Source organism: Stegostoma tigrinum, chromosome 1, assembly GCF_030684315.1.
Source record: "Stegostoma tigrinum isolate sSteTig4 chromosome 1, sSteTig4.hap1, whole genome shotgun sequence".
Lineage (NCBI taxonomy): Eukaryota > Metazoa > Chordata > Chondrichthyes > Orectolobiformes > Stegostomatidae > Stegostoma > Stegostoma tigrinum.
In genome coordinates, this window is record NC_081354.1 from 124,842,032 (window position 1) to 124,865,849 (window position 23,818).

The 23,818-nt window shown below is 39.5% G+C and overlaps 1 protein-coding gene across 2 annotated transcripts in view; it reads left to right on the plus strand.

Annotated features, from left to right (window-relative positions):
• il6st (interleukin 6 cytokine family signal transduce) overlaps positions 1–18,903 on the plus strand; it is a 97,501-nt gene extending 78,598 nt beyond the window's left edge. For both annotated transcript variants that reach the window (XM_048537855.2, XM_048537844.2), the window contains exons 13-16: positions 1,080–1,226; positions 4,247–4,343; positions 5,270–5,357; positions 14,133–18,903. In XM_048537855.2, coding sequence (XP_048393812.1) covers positions 1,080–1,226; positions 4,247–4,343; positions 5,270–5,357; positions 14,133–14,855 — 1,055 coding nt within the window. In that variant the 3' untranslated portion in view covers positions 14,856–18,903. The remainder of the gene's footprint in view (positions 1–1,079; positions 1,227–4,246; positions 4,344–5,269; positions 5,358–14,132) is intronic.
• Positions 18,904–23,818: the final 4,915 nt, after the last annotated feature.

Genomic DNA, 23,818 nt, shown 5'->3' on the forward strand with positions numbered 1-23,818 from the left:
AAAAGAAAGTGAGTGTCTTAAAATATGATAGAGGAATAATTTGTTTTATACCTTTACCAATTATGCAATCAGCTCATGGGAACAGATGAATGTGAAGTGTTGAGACAGTAATTACATACTATAAGGCACTGTCTTATCCTACAGTAACTGCATGATATGCAAGATTTTAGTTAGTCAACCAGAAAGGACATGAAGGGCTGAATGTCCTCATTGATACCATAATGATTTAATTCATTACTGCCACATATCGAAATACAGTTTAAAAAAAGTATTGTTTTGCATGCTGTTCAGATAAATCATACCTTGCATAAGTACATTAGGGTAATAGAACAAAATGCAGAACATAGTGTTACAGCTACAGAGAGATGCAGAGAAATCTTTTTAATATGAGTTCCTTACACAAGTTTGATTAAAGCAGGAACTTGCTCAGTTGTAACTGATGTCATCCCTGGTGCAATGTTCTCTGCAGTTTCCAATGGAAATATTGGTCCAGAATTTCCTTGACCAGACTCTTAGTCAGATATTTCCCTCATCATTTTGTTCCAAGATGAGCGCAAAGCAAATAGCTGAAAATGCAAGCTGCTATTTAGGTACATCAAGCATGGGGAATAATAAGACCCAAGTCTTTCCCTTTAACTAAAGCAGTTTGAGAAGCAACAGATGATGGGAAAAGTAAATAGGCTGAATTGGTGTTTTTTCTAAAAAAAGGTACAAAGAAAGCAAAACTTAGCTTCCAAATAAAAAAACGTTTTTTTGAATTTAAAATTAAAGATCTAATATCTCTGACAACAGTTTACTCCTTACAGGTGCGGATTCCACAATTATTCCATTCCTGGGCTAGAAAGGTTGAATGGCATTGCAAGGAAATAAAACTAAAAAATAAAAAGGATACTTTCTTGCTCTTATACACATGCCTCAACGCTCTCGTCATATCATGGTTTTTTGTAAAATTTGTGGATTTTTTAAAAAATAATTGATAACTGTTTTCTGACCTATTGTCTTTATGCTTTGTGTGCAGGTCTTCAGTTTTTTTGATTTTTAATTTGAAAGGAGTTTCACAAGTTGTTTCTAATTCCTAGGTCTTAGTATTGTTGTTGATGCAATGTGTCAAGAGCATGAGCTGACTTCATTAAAAGGCAATACTTTGTATGTGGTCCGTGTCATGGCATCAACAGTGAAAGGAGGCACAAATAGTTCTGAAGTTAACTTCACCACTTTAAGTTATGGTGAGTTATAATTAGGTAAATGAAACAATTCTTGTCTGCAATTTTAAGTTTTTATATTTTTATTCGTTCCCAGAATTCAGGCATTGCAAGATATGCCGGCATTTATTGACCATTCTTCCCGTAGCTGAAATGTCAGTACAAACATGCATTCTGAAGGCAATGTAACTGAAATTCTGATATCTATTAAGTGTCCCTGCCTCTGTAATTATTTGTCAGAGCCTGAGTTGATTTGTTTTTTGATCAGGGCACAGGCATCAAACTTAGTTTGTTTGGTAGATATAATCTGACAGTTTTTCACCTTCCACAAAAGGTAGAGTTTAATTTGCCTTTCTGAATGTAAGATAGTAGATAAGGGCTTAGATCCAAATTTTTCAATGAGTCTCAGATGAAGAAAAACCCCAAGCTAGGAGTTGAAACCAAACCTGAGCTGTACACAGTACTCCAAAAGTAGCCTCACCAATGTCCTGTAAAACATCACATGATGCCCCAACTCCAGTGCTCAGTGGTCTGAACCATGAAAGCCAACAGGTTAAATGCTGCCTTAACTAGCCAATGAACTACTGGTCTGAGGTTGGTTTGCTGCTCTGAGAGAAAAGCAGCAAACAGAGATTTAGAGGTTCAGGTACATACTTCTGAAAGTTTCATCACAGACAGAGTGGTTAAGAAATGTGTTTAGCACACTTGTTTTCATTGCTCTGACCACTGAGCATAGGAGTTGGGGCGTCATGTTGACGTTGTACAGGATGTTGGTTAGGCCACTCTTGGAGTACTGTGTACAGTTATGGTCACCCTGCTACAGGAAAAATGGTGTTAAACTTGAGGGTTCAGAAAAGACTTACCAGGCTGGTGCTGGGACTGGAGGGCTTGAGTTCTTGCAGAGGCTGAACAGGCTGGTACTTTTCTCGCTGCAGTGTGGGAGGTTGAGGGATGACCTCTGTATATAAAGTTTTTTAAAAACATGAGGGGGATAGATACAATGAATAGCAAAGGTCTTTTCCCTAGGGTGACAGAGTTCAAATATGGGGGCTTATTTTTAAAGTGAGAGGAGAAAAATTTAAAAGGGACATGTGGGGCACATTTTTCTCAGGTTGGTTTGTATGTGGAATGACCTGCCTCAGGAAATGATAGGTAGAAGTACAGTTAGAACATTTTAAAAGACATTTGAATAGGTTCGTGAATAGGAACGGTTTAGAGAGATATGTGCCAAATGTAGGCAAGTGGGACTAATTTTATTTTGGGAAACTTGGTCAGCATGGACAAGTTGTTTCCATACTGTTTGACTCTGTGACTGTTTAGATTAAGACAGAGTTTCCATTTAAATACAGTAAGTCATAAATATTAACCTACAAAGATCAACAGTTTATTTTCCCCCGAACTTTAATTTCAAGCACTTGCTATTTTCTCCATCAGTTCTCCCACCTGCTGTGTTCCTTCTGCACCCCACCCTGAGGTCCTATCTTTACTGTCATTATTTTCTGGCTCTAGGTCAGGCAACTTGACATAATTTTTAGTTTAAGCAAATCCAAATCTGTAATATTGCAATGTGGTAATTATTATTATATGTGAACAATATTGCCATAGTGACACTTAAATCTGCACAAGGAGGAAGAATTTATTCAACCAGTGTTAGATCTCTCATTTTTCCATTGAGAGTCTGAGTCGCAGTGTGGTTTCAGGTGACCTTTTGTTTTCAGTACAGCTTCATTTCTCCTGAGCGATAAGGCACACGCGGCTTCAGAATGTCTTATACAGTTTAAACATGGAGTGCATCCTGATTACTGTTGGTCATCAGTGCCAAGTTATCGCATTGCAATTGGCTGTCTAGTATAGCATCTTTTGCAGTTCAAGGTTGCCTCAGCAATTTCAATGTATTTCCACTTAGGCTAATCATATCACCTGACAAAGAGAGAGATTTACAGTTTACATTGTTCTACGTGTGAAATTACATTAAGCAAATATATTCCCAAGCACAGTAACTACTGTCATCTGTGTTCTGCTGCATTAACCATGGGCAGCCATCGGTAATTATGTGCTGCTCAACCAACTAGGATCCTTGTGAAGTACTTCCTCGGTCTTTTGGGATTTCGCTTAGTGCTGGTTTGCAATGCTGGTTCCTTTTAATAATCAAAACATCAGATTGTGGTATCATGCAGTAAATGCCCTTGTTTCAATCGTGTAGAAACCACCCAGTACTTGGGCTACTTTGTATGTGTGCAGGACAATGTAAATGTAGTTCTGTTTAATTTTATATTGCATTCTTGGGATAATATTAAATTCACTTCTAAGAAAACATAAAATACTCAAGTGAAGTGTGTATTCTTGTTTCAAAATTCATATTTTAAAATTGTGAAGCCCTTAGCGGTTGCACAGATGCTTCAGTTATATATGGCATTGGTGAGACCACATGTACCATACTGTGCAATTTTGGTCTCCTTATTTAAAGAAGAATGTAAATGCATTGGAGGCAGTTCAGAGAAGTTTTTTGTTAGGTTGAGTTGCTGGAATGAACAGGTTGTCTTATGAGGTTTGGTTGGACCAGCTGGATTTGTTTCCGGATGCTCCTTGGCCTGCTGTGTTCATCCAGCTTCACACTTTATTATCTTGGATTTGTTTCCATGTGAGTTTCAAATATTCACTTGATTTCAATATGTAAGTTCCTGAATAAGGACTTAGGATTTTTCTTTTTGTGGGTTAGTCCAGAACTGGGTTGCACCTTTTGAAATCTTGGGTCACCCCTTCAGGACAGAGGTGAGGATTTTTTCTTAGGATTGTGGAACTTTGGGAAACTCTGCCTCAGAAGACAGTGGAGGCAGAATCATTGACTAAGTCAGAGGTGGTTTAACTGTCAGGCAGATGGGAATATATATACATAAACAGATTAGCCATGATCCTACTGAATAGTGGAGCATTGTCAAGGAGCCAAATGATTTATTTCTGATCTGATTCCATATGATTTGATGTTTGTATATCTGTATTGCAGATTATTTTTGATTTGTTGTAAAACTTTTTTGTTTTTGCAGCAAAAGGAGAAATTGAAGCAATTGTAGTGCCCATTTGCTTGAGTTTTCTTTTGATCACTGTGGTGACTATACTTTTCTGCTTCAACAAAAGACATCTGTAAGTATATTTTGTTTTAGGTTAACACTATAACTTAAAGCTTTATTCTATTGAAAAGTGTGACACCAATAGCTTGTATCTAAATATCCAAGGGTTCTTCAGAAGAGCAATATAAAACAAATTATAATACTGAGCCACAAGGAGATCTTGGGTCAAGTGGTCAAAGAGGTAAGAAAATTTAGTGTCTCAAGTGGCAGGGGGGAGAAAAGTGAGATACATGGGTAAATAAGTGAAAGCAGTATATTTCAAAGCTTGGGGCCCAGACAAGTGAAAGCATGGTCCTCGAGAGGGAGAGACAAGACTGTGGATGGGATTAAAACTAGAATGAGACCTTGCTTTTTATTAAAATTTAAAGATCCCAGTATTAATGTTGTTTTGTAGCTTTTTAACCTGGATAGAGTTCTCGAGTGCTGCCTGTTCAGCCCTTACCAAATCCGAGCTGCAGATTGCCTATTCTTTCCTAATTCTGACTCTGCTCTCCATAGCCTGCATGAAGTGAAATCCAGAACCCGTAATTGATTTCAAAATAAGAGCATTTGTAAACTCCAAATAGAGTCAATGAAATTTAAAGAATGTATGAAGTAGTCCCATATCATTAAAAATGCTACATGTGCAAAAAGTCAAGGAGTGAAAGTGGCACAAAGGATTCCTGCGTGGCTAAAGACAAGAGGAATTCTTGAAGGTTGAAAGTGTCCTTCCTTGCCCAATAACGCATACTTAAAGGGCATAATACTTCTTGGCTGAAAGGCCCAGATTCCAATTTCACTTCAGAATGTGGTAGCCACAAATATGTCATAACACATTCAAATATGCTGATTTTTAACAAATGTACAGAGGAAAAGATTACACAACCTCCAACTTGGTGAACAATACTATAGGGGGAAAAAAAACACTAATTTAATATCGCAAATGTCTTTCCCTCACAGGATTAAAAAATATATTTGGCCTAATGTTCCAGACCCTGCGAACAGTAGGGTTGTCGAATGGTCACCTAGCACTGGAAACCTCATTCAGGTATGATTTTTCATCCATGGGTGCATAACTAATGGCTTTAGGGCACCACTTAAGAGATGCTGCAAAGCAATATTGTGTCTGTTTATGTAGAGGACAAGCAATCATGCATATTATAGGAAAATAATACTTCAGGTTTATTTCTGATCTTAATTTGTTATTAAACTTGATTACTTTCTGTGGATGTGAACTTTGCTGACAAGGTCAGCAATTCTTGCCCTTTCATAATAGCTGTTCAACTAAGTGGCTTACAAAATCAGAACAGTTGAAGCATAAATATAGGTATTTAGCTTGTTGGGTCTGCTCTGCCATTCACTGAGATCACAGCTGATCTGATGATCCTCAAACCACCTTCCTGCCATTTCTCCATAACCCTTGATTCCCTTAAATATTTGAGTCATACAGCACAGAAACAGACCCTTAAGCCTAACTCATCCATGCTGACCAGGTTTCCTAGGTTGAATTAGTCCTACTTTCCTACATTTGGCCCATATCTATCTAAACCTTTTACCTATCCATGTACCTGTCCAAATGTCTTAAGTGTTGTAATTGTACTCGCCTCTACCCCTTCGTCTGGCAGCTCATTCCATATACACATCACCCTCTGCATGAAAAACCTGACCCTCTGGTCCCTTTAAATCTTTCATCTCTTGCCTTAAACCTAAGCCCTGTAGTTTTGGACTCCCCTACCCTAGGGAAAAAGACCTTGACTATTCACCCTATTCATTTCGCTCGTGATTTGAGAAACGTCTATAAGGTCACCCTCAGCCTCCTAGGCTGCAGGGAACATGGTCTCAGCTTATCCAGCACCTCCTGGCAACCAGAATTGCATGCAGTACTCCAAACATGGAATTTTGTATCCAGTTGGCTAGCTAAAGCCCTCTCTGCACCTCACACCTCCATGTGATCTAACCTTATTAATCAAACTGCCATGAGGAACCGTGTCAAAGGCCTTGCTAAAGTCCATGTAGACAAGATCTCCTGCTCTGCATTTCTGTTTGTTTTTTGGTCACATCTTCAAAAAAGAAGTTGAAGTTTGTGAGACAAGATTTTCCACGCACAATGTCATGCTGACTATCCCTAATAGTAATTGCCTTTCCAAATGCAGTTAGGTCCTGTCTCTCAGAATCCCCTCCAACAACTTACCCACCCCGGATGCCAGGCTTACCGATCTGTGATTCTGTTGTTTTTACTTGCAGCCTTCTTAAGTAAAGGCGCAAAGTTAACTACCCTCCCATCTTCGTCACCTCACTTGTAGCTGTTGATAAGATGTCTTTGCTAGGGGCCCAGCAATCTCTTCCCTAGCCCCCCCAACTTTTGGGAGTCCAAAACTACAGGGCTTGGGTTTAAGGCAAGAGATGAAAGATTTAAAAGGGACCAGAGGGTCAGGTTTTTCATGCAGAGGGTAATGTGTATATGGATAAATAGGATAAATTTGAACAAATCTATCTACTTTTTTGCATTTTAAGACCTCCACAACCACCTCACCAGTAATGTGGACACCTCAAGGAGTCACTGTTTATTTCCCTGAGCCTTAGCTTTCGTGTCTTTCTTCACAATAAATACTTACACAAAATATTTGTTTAGGATCTCACCCATCTGCTATATTTCCACACATGGATGTCCTTGTTGATTTTTAAGGGGCCTATTCTCTCTCTAGTTACTGTCTGTAGAATTTGTTCGGATTCTCCTTAACCTTTATCTACCAAAGCTGTCTGAAGTCCTCTCTTTAGCCTCATGGTTTCCCTCTTAAATGTGCTCCTACACTCTCTGTACTCCTCAAGGGATTCACTTGATTCCAGCTGTCTATACCTGACACATTCCACCATGTTCTTGACCTCAATATCTCTAGACATCCAGTGTTCTCTCCTCCTGAAAACCTTGCCCTTCATTGTAACAGGAACATGCTATCCCTGAACACTCGTTATCTCACTTTTGAAAGTCTCACAACTTGCCAGTCATCCCTTTTACCTGCCCCACTCCAACTTTTAAAAGTTTCTGTCTAATACCATCAAAACTGGCCTAACCAGAATTTAAACTTTAACTTGTAGACTGGGCCTATGCCTTTCCGTAACTTTTAAAACTAGTAGAATTATGGTCATGGGTACCAAAGTGCTCTCCCACTAACTCAGTCACTTGCCCTAACTTATTTCCCAAGAAGAGGTTGGTTTTTGCTTCACCTCTCTAGTAGGGCCATCCTATGTACTGAATAAGAATGTTTTCTTGAACACAGTTAACAAATTCCACCCCCCCCCCCCCCCCCCCACCCAATCCAAGCTCTTTGTATGATGGCAGCTCCTGACTAATTCTGGAAAGTTAAAATCCCATACTGTTCCAACCCTATTATTCTTGCATATCACTGCAATCTCTACATATTTGTTGCTGATTTTTTTTTGAGGGCCTATAGTACAATTGTATCAAAGTGATCACCCTCTTATTTCTCAGTTCCACCCATATGGACAATTCCCCAGGAATATCTTCTCTATATACTGCCATGATGTCCCTGATGAAAAATGGCGTGCCTCCCCTTCTAGCTTTCGTAAAGCATCTATACCCCAGAACATTGAGCTGCCTGTTGCATCCCTCCCTCAGCTGTGTTTTTGTCATAGCTATGATATTCCAGTTCCATACTTAGTCAACCATGACAGAGAACTTAACAGCCCAACCTCAACATTCCTCTGCAATAAATAAAACCACAGATTCCCATCCTTAGGGGATAAGTTCCACCTTGTTTCTGTCTTAAATAAGTGGTGACCCTCATTCTGAAATTATGTCCTCTGATCCTAGACTCTCCCACAAGAGGAAAATAGCCCAAGAGTTAACCACACCACAATGGATCTGGAGTCACATGTGGGATATTTGTGAGCTAAATGGGTTTTTACAACAATTAATGACACCAGTAATGATGGCTATAAAGCTAATATCTATATATTCCAGATTTGATTAAACTGAGTTCAAGTTCCACCAACTTTCCACCATTGTGGGATTTGAACCTGTGTTCTCAATACATTAGCGAGACATCTGGATTACTCGCCCAATGATATTATCAGCACTCCACTGATTCAGTGAGATTTTTGCCTGTGCTTCCTTTCCCCATGCAAGTGCTCTGAGTTCAATTGTGTTTTGAGTTGTTAAAAAAATGTTCTTGTTTTCTTTGAAAAGTGTTCCAAAGACTTTGTTTATAAGACCACATAAAGGCTTAAACAACAAAACTTTGTAACCATGGTGGAGCAGCCAAATCAAGCTAAATTCAGACCAACTGCAGTACTCCACATCAGCCATTGTCAAAATGATGTGACTTGATTACGTGGGTCCAGATTAACTTATCACTTATCATTATTATTTGCTGAACCGCTTTCTCTATGCAGAATTCCATGTTTCCCTATTTAATATGATTGCAATAACATCTTCCATGAAAGAGTCCCATCGCAGGAACGTACCTGAACAGGCAGAAAGAGCACGGGTAACCACCAGGCAGAGCAGAGGAAGGCAGGAATTGCCTGTGACCATCCCCATTTCTAGCATATACCATTTTTGGATAATATTGAGGGAGGACTGTGCAGGGAAAAGATGTTGGAGCCAACTTCATGTCACTGTTGGTAGATCTGCTGCACAAGAAGAATAGCAGGGGTAGGTTGTAAGATAAACAGTGAGGCATTTCTGCAGTTGCAAAAGTGACTCCAAGGTAGTATGTTGCCTCCCTGGTCCTCCTTCCTTAATCCAGGATGTCACTGGCTGACAGGGTGGGCAAACCAGACAGCAATAGTGGTACAGAGATAATGGGAACTGCAGATGCTGGAGAATCCAAGATAACAAAGTGTGAAGCTGGATGAGCAGAGCAGGTGAGACGCTGCTTGGTCTACAGTGTTCATCCAGCTTCACACTTTGTTATCTAGCAATACTGGTACCAACAACAGCGGTAGAAAAAGGGATGAAGTCCTGCAAGCAGAATTTAGGTTGTTTGGGAGTAAATTGAAAAACTGGAGCCAAAAGATAGTAATTTCTAGATTACTTCTGGTGGCACACACTAGCAAATATAGAAATAGGAGATTAGTCCAGATTGATCTCACTGGAGAGATGGTGCAGGAGCGAGGATTTATAGATTCTGAGCTAGATTTTATTTGAGATGGTGGGGGTGTATATCAGTATTAGTGATAGGAGGCGATTTTGATTTACTTAATATTAGCTGTGAATTCAATGTGAATAGTTTCAAGGAAGGTTTTGAGCTTTTAAAGTAGTACGTAGAAATCTCTACAAGAGAAGTACTTACTTGTAGGTAATGATGCTGGGGGGATCATTTTGCAAACAGCAATCATAACTCTGTAGATTTAAGATTTATAATGGAAAAGGACAAGGATGGACCTGAAGTCAAAGTTCACATGGGGGTAGAGGCCAATTTTAATAAGATCAAGTATGATTTGGCCAGAGTGGACTAGGAGTAGATACTTTTAGGTAAATCTGTGTCAGAGCAGTGGGACACATTCAAGAAGGCAATAGGCAGTGTGCAGGGCCACTGTATTCCAATAAAGGGTGTGACCAACAACTTCACTAATCTGGATATATATATATTACATTAAGAGAAAAAGGAAGGCACATGGCAGATGCAGAGGGTTCAAAGCAGCAGAAGCTCTAGAGGAGTACAGAATGTATAAAGAAGAATTTAAAATGGAAATTAGTAGAGCTGGAAGTGGGCATTAAAGAATAGTAGCAGATAAAATAATGGAAAATCCCAAGTTATTTTACAAGGACATTGGGATAATGGGGTAACTAGGGAAAGAGTAGGGCCCATTAAGGACCACAGTGGTAATTTGTATGTGGAGCCAGAGGATATGGTGTTCTAAGTGAATACTTATTGCGTTAGTGTTCACTCATAAATAGGATTGTGGTGGATATAAAAATCAGGGAGAAGGACTGCAATATAATTTGAAGAAATTAGCATTGTCAGAGAGAAGGATCTGAATGGTCTCGGTCTTAAAAGTAAATAAAACTCCAGGCCTGAGTAAAATGTATCCCTGGCTGTTGAGTGAGGCCGGGGAGGAAATAGCAGGAACACTGGCAATAATTTTCAGCTCTTCTCATTGGGGTAACACGTTGGCTCAGAGGCTAACTGCTGCCTCACAGCTGTCTGTCTGAAGTTTGCATGTCCTCCTCACGTCTGCTTGGATTTCCTCTGGGTGCTCTGGTTTCATCCCATAGTCCAAAGATGTACAAGTTAGGTAGATTCGCAGGGTTACAGGGGCTGGGTTTGTGTGGAATGCTGTTCAGAGGGCCGGTATGGATTTGATGGGTCAAATTGCCTGCTTCCACACTGTAGGGATTCTGATTCTTTCTGGCCGCAGGAGAGGTGCCAGAGGACTGGAGGACGCCCAATGTGGTTCTACTACTCAAGTAGGGAGGAAATTGCAGACCAGTCAGTTTAGCCTCCCTGGCGGGCCAACTCTTGAGGGCAGTTTTGAGGATGGAATTTAATTTGCATTTGGAGGGGCAAGGATTTATCAAGAACAGTCAGCATGGTTTTGTTAAGGGGACGTCGTTACTGAATAACTTGATTGAATTTTTAGAACAAGTGACAAGATGTGTAGGTGAGGGCAATGCATTTGACTTGGTCTACTTAGACTTCAGCATTTCATAAGATCTCACATGGGAAACTGGTGAAGACAAAATGCATGGGATTCAAGGAAATTCGGTTAATTGAATGCAGAATTGGCTGAGTGGCAGGAGGCACAGGGTGATGGTGATGGTTGAGTGGTGTTTTTGTGACTGTGTCTCCAGTGGGATTCCACAGGGATCAGTATTGAGACCCTTGCTATTTGTGGTGTATATTAAATGATTAGACTTTGTTCCTTGTTAATCATTAATGTAGATGGGTTGGTCAGTGAGTTTGTGGATAATATGAAAATTGGTGGAAGGCTGGTAATAGTGAGGATGTTAGCATTGGGCTATAGAAGGATGTAGAAAGGCTATTCAAATGGGCTGATCAGTGGAAAGGCTGCAAGGTGAATTGCTAGAGAGTTTTAATTATGCAGAGATTTTGTAGACTGGAGTTGCTTTCCTTGGAACAGAGGAGACTGAAGTGGGACATGAAAGGATAGACAGGAAGATGAAGGTTCCTCTTTGGAGGGATTAGACATCAGGGGTGGAGGTTTAAAGAGTATGTGAGAAAAATCTTGTGACCCGAGTGGAAATCTGAAACTCTGCCTGCAAGAATGGTAGAGGCATAAACTCTCTCCAACAGTATTTAGTTGTACATTTATGTTATGGTATAAAAGGCTGTGAGCCAAGTGCTGGAAAATGTTTAGAATAATGTGGTAGTTCTTTTTGACCAGCGCAGATGTGGTGAGCTGAAGGGCCTTTTCCTGTGCTTTAGATCTCTATAACTGTAACTTTAGCTGTGAAAAGCTTTGCGTCACCTTTAAAGATGTTCAAGAAGGGCAGTTTGGATGACCCAGATAATTATAGACCTGTGAGCCTTGCGTCTGTTGTAGGAAAAATTTGGAAAAGATTATAAATCCTCTCTCTTATAATCATCTAGCAACCAACAATTTGATTGGAGATAGTCAGCATGGATTCGTCAAGGGCAGGTTGTGTCTCTCAAACCTCATTGAATTTTTTGAGAAGGTGACCAAGCATGTGGATGAGGGAAGGGCAGTTGACGTGGTGTACGTGGACTTCCGTAAAGCCTTTGATAAGGTTCCATATGGTAGGCTATTGGAGAAAATACAGAGGCACAGGATTGAGGGAGATTTAGCAGTTTGGATTAGAAACTGGCTTTCTGTAAGAAGGCAACGCGTGGTGGTTGATGGAAAATATTCAGCCTGGAGCCCAGTTCTAGTGGTGTGCCACAAGGATCTGTTTTGGGACCACTGCTGTTTGTCATTTTTATAAATGACTTGGATGCAGGCATAGGTGGATGGGTTAGTAAGTTTGCAGATGACACTGAAGTCGGTGGAGTGGTGGACAGTGTGGAAGAATGTTGCAGGGAGACTTGGATAAACTGCAGAATTGGGCCAAAAGGTGGCAAATCGAGTTTAATACAGATAAATGTGAGGTGATTGACTTTGAGAGGAATAATAAGGTAGATTACCGGGTCAATGGAAAGATTCTCGGTAGTGTGGATGTGCAGAGGGATCTTGGTGTCCACGTACATAAATCCCTGAAAGTTGCCACCCAGGTTGATGGTGCTGTTAAGAAGGCTTACGGTGTGTTAGGTTTTATTGGTAGAGGGATTGAGTTCCGGAGCCGTGATGTCATGCTGCAACTGTACAAAACGCTAGTGCAGCCTCATTTGGAATGTTGCATGCAATTCTGGTCGCCACACTACAGGAAGCATTGGAAAAGGTGCAGAGATTTACCAGGATGTTGCCTGGTCTGGAGCGCCGGCCCTATGAAGAAAGGCTGAGGGACTTCGGTCTGTTCTCATTGGAGAGAAGGAGGCTAAGAGGGGATTTAATAGAGACATACAAGATGATCAGAGGATTAGATAGGGTGGACAGTGAGAGTCTTTTTCCGAGATGACTTCAGCTTGTACAAGGGGGCATAGCTACAAATTGAGGAATGACAGATTTAAGACAGATGTCAGAGGTAGGTTCTTCCACTCGGAGAGTGGTAAGGGTGTGGAATGCCCTGCCTGCCAATGTAGTTAACTCAGCCATATTAGGGGCATTTAAACAGTCCTTGGATAAGCATATGGATAATGTTGGGATAGTGTAGGGGGAGGAGCTTAGATTAGTTCACAGGTCCACGCAACATTGAGGGCCGAAGGGCCTGTTCTGCGCTGTATTGTTCTATGTTTGATGTGAAACGCACCATGTAAAATGTAGTTTTCTTCTTTGATATTGGAATACTACTGAAATGCAGTCTTGCTAGTCGCTGTTCAACTTGATAAGAATTCAGAACAACAGTGACAAGTTGGCCAAATGGGCAGACCCTAGTGGATGAATTTCAATGCAGAGGAACATGAGGTAATGCATTTTGGTAGAAGAAAATCATGGACAATACAGCTTAATAGTACAAATTTGAGGGGAGAAAAGGAGCAGACGGACTTCTGCGTTCATATGCATGTTTCTCTGGCAAGTTGATACAGTTGTTAAGTAGGATTATAGGAGGAGATTTGGCTTTATAAGTAGAGGCATAGAGAATAAAAGCCAAGGAGTGAAGCTATAACTCTACAAATCATTGATCAGACCACATTTGGAGTATTGTTTTCAATTCTGGGCACATTATTCAAGGCAGGATGTAAAAACCCTGGAGACAGTTCAGAAGTGATTTACTAGAATTATATCAGGATTTTAGATACCAGGAAAAAATAAAGATCAAGCTTATTCTTGTTGGAGCAGAAAAGATTAAGAAGTGACTTTGTTGAAGTGTTGAACATTATGAACGATTTTGACAGGGTAAAGGAGGATATTCTGCTTCCACTTGTTAATATGTCAACAACTAGGCATCACAATTTCGAGATTGTGTCAGCAAGGGAGCCAGGAGTGAGATGAGGAAAAACTTATTTACTCAGTCGTTAGGATTTGGGTTGTGCTGCATGGCAGGAGTTTCAGAAGAGAACTGGATATATATTTGAAAGTGATGAAGTTAGAGGGCAATAGAGTGCTGTAGAGTGGGACTAGCTGGGTAGCTCTGTCAGGAGCCTGTGCAGATATGATGAGTCAAGTGGCTTCCTTCTATATTGTAAAACTTATGCTATGATTCTAAGAACTTAAATTTTGTTACATAACTTTATTGCATTTAGATTGTACATGCCCATCATGCAAAATGTTTTCTCAACAGAACAACCTGGGACCAAAGGAACCTATGAATCCCGATGGCGTTATTTCTGATGTTACAATCATTGAAGCTGATGTAGATGATGAGAAATATCTATCTAATGAAGATGAAATCAAGCAATTGACATCCTTAAAGAAGGAGAAGAGTACATCAGAAGAGCATAGCAGTGGTATTGGAGGTTCTTCCTGCATGTCATCCCCTCGACAGAGTGTTTCGGATAGTGATAGTGAGTCAGTGCAGAATACTACAAGCACAGTCCAGTATTCAACTGTATTAGTGAGCAGCCCTGGTTACAGGTGTCAGCAGCCATCAGCACAGGCTTTTGCAAGATCCGAATCGACACAGCCTTTGTTAGAAAATGAAGAAAAGCCTGACGAACATGCATATGGAAATTTTGGGACCTGCAGTTTGGGAGTAAAAAGACAGTATTTTAAACAGCACACCAGCATTGAGGAGACAAATTTGAATAAGCCACATCCAAATGAAGCTGAAAGACTGGATGATACAAATGAAGACAACTCATTCAGACTAAATCAAATGGAAGTTTCAGATCAGAATTCACACTTGGAGGGATTCTGTCCAACAGTGGACACATTCCAAAGCAGTAATAATCAGACTGTGGTCAAACTGGAGTTTTTGGGATTTAGACCTGGTCTGGAGACTGATCAGCAAAGTTATATGCCTCAGGCTGTGAAACATAACAGTTATATGCCTCAATCAAAATAGAAATGTACCTTTTTTCCTGGTATTCATAATGAAGCAGCTGTTATTCACAGGCTACTTGTCAAAGTTATAAACTACAATTTACAGTTTGCAACTGTCTTAAGTTGGCCTAAAGAAGCACTTGGAATTTGAGCATCTGTGGTAACACCATAATTTCCTCAATTTTATCAAAATACTGCTGTGAATGTTTTGTTTGAAAAATTGCTGATAGCAACAGTTTTTGAGAATGATTTACATTATTATCTATCTTTTAAATCCACTCATGTTAAACTTGTGCATAGAAGTAAAGCAAAATCATTCCTGTACTTAGAGAGCTATATGGCAAAGGGTAACCGACAGCTGACTGATTTTATGCCTGTATAGGACAGGGGCAGGAGATGCATAAATTACTCTAATGTAGGCTTTTTTAAAAAAATGCATACCATTGTTGGATTTGTTTTGATTGTGTTATTTCAGGATTAGTTTAGTAAAGTTAGTTTTTTTAAATCCCCTGACTGTTAATATTTTGCTAGCACATTCTCAATATCATATGCAAGTATTTGACTTTGACGTTTTTAATTTTATAATTATAACTATTATGAAGTCACTATGTTGACTTCCTTTAAATGAGAGAGCTGCAATGTTTAGTGAGTTCATAATTCCTAATTCTGCCAAATCTGACTCCAAATAAATAATCTATCGAACAGTTTTGCAACATTTTTTAAAGAAGCAACAACTTGACTAAGATCACAAAATGAATCTAATTGCTCCTGTTGTAAATAGGCTCAGTAATTGTGACTATGATGTACCTAGCTTGATATCCAATTCCCTTAACTGTACTTAAGAGCTTGTTATAATTTTAGTAGTTTATTTGAAAAATAATACTCAGTAAAAATAGCTCGTATCAGTCCAGATGTTATCACCTTTCAATTCTAGAGGGGGGGGGGGGAAAGCACTACAACTTTTTTGACAAATCATTAAGCAGGTGATATGGGGACAATATTAAATTTACACTACTGCAGTTGTATATCTTAAACCTATTTTTCTAATTTGTACAGTGTTAAAAATATCTGTCTCATTTTATTTGGGATGGTTGCTGAAAGATAATAGGTTCTACATAAATCTTACAAATATGTAAAATGTGAAGCATTACGCTGGAGCGGTGAGCTTTTTTGTTCAGTGGAATGTAGTATTCTGAGTTCTCCTAAATCAGGATGTGGCAGCATTTTGAAATCTCTTGCTTCTCTATTTGCGGAATTTGTAATGGCAAAATCATTACCTATACATATCGTATAAATATCTTGGATGCAATATGGGATGCTGCTGAAAATTTAATACTGAAGTTTGAATGTAGATTTATCATACAAGTTTTAAAGGATGTACGCCACTTAAATATACAGTGTAATCAGTATTATAACACATCAGTAGGTGGTAGTGTGGTAGGTAAGTTTACTTGAAGATTGAGGGACAAGATACACATGCATTTGGAAAGACAGGGTTTGATTTAGGAGTAGCCAGCATGGCTTTGTGCATGGGAGGTCATGATTCAAATTTGTTAGAGTCCTTTGAGACTAGCAAGATTGAGAGCAGGGTGGTAGACTTCGTCTAAATGGATTTCACTAAGGCCTTTGATAAGGTTTCACATGGTACGTGGTTCTGGAATCCGGGTACACTTGGCAAATCCGATACACAATTGGCTTGATGGTAGGGAGCAGACAGTAATAGTGGAAGGATGCTTGTCTGACTGAAGGCCTGTGACAAGTGGTGTGCCTCAGGGATCGGTGCTGAGCCTGTTGTTGTTTGTTATCCATTTCAATGATTTGGATGAGAATGTACATGGTATGATTAGTAAGTTTGCAGATGACACTAAATTGGCAGTATCGTGGACAACGAGGAACGTTATCAGAAACTGCAGCAGGATCTTGATCAGCTGGGGACGTTGACCAAGAAATGGCAAATGGAGCTTAATATACATCAGTGAGGTGTTGCATCTTGGAAAGTCAAATCAAGGGAGGAGTTTCATGGTGAATGGTAAGGCCTTAAGGAGTGTAGTGGAACAGAGGCAACTTGGAGTTCAAGTGCATTGTTCTCAAAGTGGAGTCACAGTAGACAGGGCAGTGAAGAAGGCTTTTGGCACACTGGCCTTCACCAGTCAGGGCACTGAGCATAGAAGTTGGGAAGTAATGTTGCAGTTGTACAGAACATTGAGGCTGCACTTGAGTATTGTGTTCAGTTTCGGTACCTTCCTATAGGAAGGATATTATTAAATTGGAAAGAGTGTAGAAGAAATTTACAAGGATGTTGCCAGGACTCAAGGGACTGCAGTAATAGTGAGAGGCTGGACAAGTTAGACCTGTTTTCTTTAGCGCGTAGGATACTGAGGGGGGAATCTCAAAAGTGTATAAGATCATGAGAGGCTTGGATAGGATGAATGCACTCTTTTTCCCAAGGTTGGGGAATCGAGGATGAGAGGGCATCGGTTTAATGTAAGAGGGGAAAAAATACATGGGAACTTGAGGGACAACTTTTTTTACATAGAGGTTGGTACGCATATGGAATGAGCTACCAGGAGAGGTAGTTGACATGGGTACATTTAACAATATTTAAAAGGCATTTGGACAAATACATAGGAAAGGTTTAGAAGGATATGGGCAAAGGGCAGGGAATTGGGGTTAGTGTGGATGGACATTTTTGGTTGGCATGGACCAGTTTGAGCCAAAGGGCCTGTATCCATGCTGTAGGACTCTATGACTCTTACAATGGTCTGAACAATTCTAGGCTATTTATCTTTTTCTCTCAGTGTAGACTATATTTAGTCACATTCCCTGCTGCACTAGCACTGTAAAACATCTGCTTCAAGCCAAAGATTTTCAATTATGAGCTTTGTTAATATTTTATTCACTGCGTATATGTGTGATAGTTATACGCTGAGAAATTGATACATTATAAAATTTAAAATAATTATAATTCACCATTAATGCCCTGCACAACATTGTTCAAGATTTATATAAAAATTAACCCAGTTATTCATTTCTGCTCTGTTGTCATGATTAGAACGCTTTCTACTGTTGAAGGCTTTCTTGTTTAATGCTATTTTTCCTTGTCTGTTTTCCAATAGCACAAGATCAACTTTAAGATGGTCTCTGATCCAAAACATTAATATGTTAATGACATTTTGAATCCCAGGCAGTGTTGTAATCAATATTTCATCAAGCCTAGTTGTAGTTGTGATGTTTAAGGTGAGAATTTTTTTTAGAATTGCGTTTATCATAATAGTGGCATATAGTCAAATTTTAATCTTTCTGGTATTTTAAACCACACATTGTGTTAATTCTATGCAAAAAAAAATCACTGGACAACAAAAGCCGTGGTTAGTAATGGCAAATTTGAACTTTCTTCGTACGGTTGGAATGCAAAATGAAGAAGCTGCTTTCTCAAGTTTTCCTGTGATTCCTCTACTCCATCAATCACTTTTTTATTGCATACATAGTTCTTGCCTGCAAAAATCTAAACCTGAAATTGCTTCATAGATCTGATTATTAGTCCATTAACTTGAAAGATGTGTAGTCTTAGGTGAGATTTTTGGTTGAGATTGTGTTACATGCTATATTGTAGAGGATTGCCTATTCCACACATTTTGCCACCAAGAAATGGTCAAATACTTCATCAAATGTTTATGTTTAAAGCTCATCATACACTGGAATATTATATTGATACACATATATAAATAAATTTCTTTTAATTCTTTGAAACCCGATTTTTTTTTTTTTTTTTTTAAATGGGTAAAGTGGTTCTGTTTATTTCTTGAGGCTACAATATGCAGTCAGTTTCTGAAGGGCTTGTACTCTAACATAAAGCATGCTTAATATGATAAATGCTATTTTGGGGATGATGTACATGTACTATTTTATTGACTGTTGCTTTTCAAGAATTTTGTGGCCTAGGATGAGTATATGATGTATATAAATATGCAGGTAGCTAAATGTTGCAATTGTCTTAAATATATTAGTCAATAAATCATAGCTATCAAATTGACTTTTCAGCTTTAAGGAATGAAGTCAATTTAATCATCTGCGAATGAGTATTTATTCATTTTAAAACAAACCATTTTATGTAAGTTCCAAGATTTTTTTTCCGTGAATACCTAACCATCTAGTGCTTCAGCAAATGTTTGGATTTGGAAAAATATTCCACTTAATAACCAAAAAGTGCAAAAGTGTATTTTGGCCTGTTTTAAATATCATATTGCTATGGTTTGGATGATTGTGGAAACTCTTTCTTTCTTTCCTTTCTTGTAGAATTGTAAAACAGCTGCAGCACTAAGACACTAGCCTTTTGACATTGTGCTGGCTGTCTGTAAGACCAGTCCTGCTAATCCTACTTCTGTCTTTTTCAGACTGTGTGCATTTGACTGAAGTCTTGCTTCCCTGGAAGCAATCTGATAAATTATGTTCTTATTCTTTCCAATGCCTTCACATTGTTTCTAAAGTGGAACTGGAATTGGATACACTTCTCAATTTGAGGCTGGAACAGTATTATAGAACCATGGAATTTTACAGTACAGAATGAGCCATTTGACCCATCATGTCTGTACCAGCTCCCAAAAGAGCTAGCCAGGTAGTCCCATCTTCTGCTCTGTTTCTGTAGCTTTCTAACTTCTTCACTTTTTTAAAGTACCTGTCCAGCTGTCTTTGAAACCTGCGGAATCTGCCTCCACCACTCTCCCAGCAGTACATTCCAAATTGTAACCATTCTGAGTAAACAAATGTTGCTTCATCTCATTCCTGACAATCTTAAAATTATGATTAAAAACCAAAAGAACTGCAGATGCTGTAAATAACAAAAACAGGAGTTGCTGGAAAAGCTCAACAAGAGTGGTAGTATCTGTGAAGAGAAATCAGTGTTAATGTTTTGGGTTCAGTGACCCTTCCTCAGAACCGGATCTGAAATGTTAACTCTGATTTCGCCTGAAATTGTGATGTCTAATTATTGACATACTAACTAGTGGAAACAGAATATCCTTCTTTACCCTGTCAAAACTTCATATTTTGAACACCCTGATAAGGTCACCTTTTAATCTTCTCTACTCCGAGGAGAATTAAACCTAATCCCTCTAAGCTTTCCTTGTAAATAAAAGTTTGTCATTCCTGATATCATTGTAGTAAACCTCCTGAACTGTCACCACAGCTTCAACATCCTTCCTTAAGGTGCTCAGAAATTAACATAATACTTCAAATGTGCTCTGACCAGTGACTTGTCGAGTGTAGTATCACTACTTTGCTTTTGCACACTATTACTCTACTTATAAAGCACAGGATCCCAAAAAACTTCATTAGCTGCTTTCTCAACCTGCTGTGTCACCTTCAGTGATTTTATACCTTGGTCACTGTACTTGTGCCTTCCTTTTTAGAATTGCTGAGAATCCAGAATTAAGTCCTTTTAAATGAAGCTTTATGAATACAAATTTTTTGGTTTTAATTAATACCTAGTTTTGACCTGTGGAAGAAATAAATGTTAACTTTTCTACATTGAATCACTTGTAAATAAATCTATAATCACTTAAGCAAGAAAACTGGAAGTTCTGTTCTTAATTTACTGCCAGCATCAGTACATTTTATGTACAATAGTGGGATGAATAGAAAGTATCATTAGGTCAAGGCTAATGCTCTGAGGATGTGTTTAAATTCCACCACCATAATTTGAACTGGAATTTGTTAGTAATAATGTCTATGACCTTTCAGAGAAAGAAAATCCATGTGTCTGTAGCTGGTCTACATGTCAATTCACATACATTAAAGGGAGGTGATGACCTAGTGGTATGATTGCTGAACTGTTAAGCTCGAGACCTCGGTATGGCCTGGGAACCCAGGTTGCCAGATGATGGAATTTTGAATTCAATTTTTTTTAAAAATCTGGAATTAAGAATCTACTGGTGACTGAAATTATTGTTTGTTGGAAAAGCCCATGTGACTGTGTCCTTCAGGGAAGGAAACCTGTGCTCCTTGACTGGTCTGGCCTACATATGATTCCAGACCCACAGAAATGTCATTGACTCTGGCTTGCTAGGCCATTTCAGAGGGAAGCAATCAGTTGTATCAATTGCTACAAAATTTCAAAGAAATGAAACAGGACACTACCTGGCATCAACCTATGCACTGGAAAAGACAACAGATTTGAATTTTCTCCCTATTTGGAAAATTATCTGTCTCTAATCTGCTTCCTACCAAAGCGTATGACCTCATACCTTCCCAGGTTGAATCCCATCTGCCATTTCTTTGTCCGCCCTCTTAATCTGTCTAAATCTTTTGAACCTCCCCACCTCAATACTACGTATCCTTCCACCTCTATTTTTGTCATCTGCAAACTTTGCCGGAATGTCCTCCGTTCCTTCATCTAGATCATTAATGTATAAAGTTAAAAGGTCCCAACACTTAACCTTGCAGAAATCCAGTAGTCACTGGCTACCATCTTGCAAAGGACCCTTTTAACCCACTCTCTGCTTTCTGCTAGACAGCCAATCTTCTATCCATGCCAGTACCTTGTCTCTAACACCAGGAGCTCTTATCTTACTCAACAGCCTCCCGGGGCTGCATCTTGTCAAAGGCATTCTGAGGTCCAAGTAGATAACAACTATTGGCTGTCCTTTGAAAAACCTACTCATTACTTCTTCAAAGAATTCTAACAGATTTGTCAGGCATGACTTACTCTCGATGAAGCCATGCTGACTATACACTTGGATAACAGTGATTCAAGAAGGCAGCTTAACAACCACCTTCCCAAGGGTAATTAGGGATGGTCAACAAATGACTATTGCCACCATCATCCCTTAAGTAATATTAAAATAAAAATACATACATAGTGTGTCAACATTTTGGATTCCTTGTCTGCGTTTGTGCACAAGAATTGTCTTCAAATACCAGGCTTCAGTACACTCATGATGTTCTTTATAATAGTATCAAGCACCAATCCCAAAAAAAATGAGCTCAGAACTGATTGGAGGGAATATAGGGAAGGGCAGGAGGAGGGCAGATTTGGAGGATCAGTGTGAACTAGAACAGAATGGGAGAAGAGTTGTCAGTATTGTCTAAGGAGAGAAATGGCGAAGCTTTGAATGGTGAGAAATTGATGTCTGATCTGAAGGCAGGCGTGTTATAATTAAAGGAAACTGAAACTGAAGCTAAACTGTGGTGAGGGGGAAATTAGTATCTTGTCTCAATATCACCAAAATATTTTAACAATTCTTTTTACATCACTATATAATAGTTAGCAGCAATATTTGTACATCTTTTTTCAATAATTTCACCGTAAATTCAACTTAATTTTCTATTCCACTCTGGTTTTCTGCTTGGCTTTCTAAATTGTTCCAGTGAAGATCAACACAGTGTGTAAAGAATACTACCTCATTTTTCAACTGTAGAGTTAATAGTCCATCAATTTTAGATCCTTCACTCATTCATAGGATGAGGGTGTCACTGGCTAGACAGCATTTATGGCCATCCCTAATTACCCAGAGGGCAGTTAAGACTCAACCACATTGCTACAGGTCTGGAGTCACATGTACTCCAGATCAGGGAAGGATCACAGTTTCCTTCGCTAAAGGACATTAGTGAAACAGATGGGTTTTTCCTGATAATCAGCAATGGATTCAAGGTCATCATTAGATTCTTAATTCCAGATATTTATTGAATTCAAATTCCACCATTTGCCATAGCCGGATTCAAACCCGGTTCCCCAAAACAGTATCTGGGTCTACTGGATTAACAGTCCAGCGGTAATACCACTAGGCCATTCCCTCCACTTGAGCAGATGGGCCAGTTGGTTGAGGGCTGGCAGGTGGAATTTAATTTTGATATATGTGAAGTGTTGCATTTTGGTAAGGCGAACCAGAGTAGGACTTTCCAGTTTATGGTAGTGTTGCCAAACAGAGACCTGAGGGTACAGGTGCATAGTTCGTTGAAAGTGGAATGACATGTAGGCAGGTTAGTGAAAAAGACATTTGACATTGAGTATAGGCATTAGAATGTCATGTCAAAGTCACTTCTGGAATATTGTGTACAATTCTGGTCACCCTTCTATATGAAGAATGTTGTTAAACTTGAGAGTGTGCAAAGAAGATTTACGAGGATGTTCAATTGGAAGAGTTTGAGCTACAGGGAGAGGCTGGATAGGCTGGGGCTTTTTTTTTCCTTGGAGTGTCAGAGACTGAGGGGTGACCTTTTCTAGAGGTTTATAAGACCATGAGGGGCATGGATGGGGTGAATAGCTGAAGTCTTTTGCATAGGGTGGGGAAAGTCCAAAACTCAAGGACATAGGTTTAAGCTGAGCGGGGAAGATTCAGAACATCGAACGATACAGCGCAGAACAGACCCTTCGGCCCTCAATGTTGTGCCGACCTGTGAACTAATCTAAGCCCCTCCCCCTACACTATCCCATCATCATCCATCTGCTTATCCAAGGATTGTTTAAATGCCCCTAATGTGGCTGAGTTAACTACATTGGCAGGCAGGGCGTTCAATGCCCTTATCACTCTGAGTAAAGAACCAGCCTCTGACATCTGTCTTAAATCTATCACCCCTCAACTTGTACCTATGCCCCCTTGTACAAGTCATCATGCTCGGAAAAAGACTCTCACTGTCCACCCTATCTAATCCTCTGATCATCTTGTATGTCTCTATTAAATCCCCTCTTAGCCTCCTTCTCTCCAATGAGAACAGACCCAAGTCCCTCAGCCTTTCTTCATAGGGCCTGTGTTCCAGATCAGGCAACGTCCTGGTAAATCTCCTCTGCACCTTTTACAATGCATCCACATCCTACCTGTAATGGAGTGACCAAAACTGCATGCAATATTCCAAATGAGGCTGCACTAGCGTTTTTGTACAGTTGTAGCATGACATCACGGCTCCGGAACTCAATCCCTCTACCAATAAAACCTAACACACCGTAAGCCGCCTTAACAGCACTATCAACCCGGGTGACAACTTTCAGGG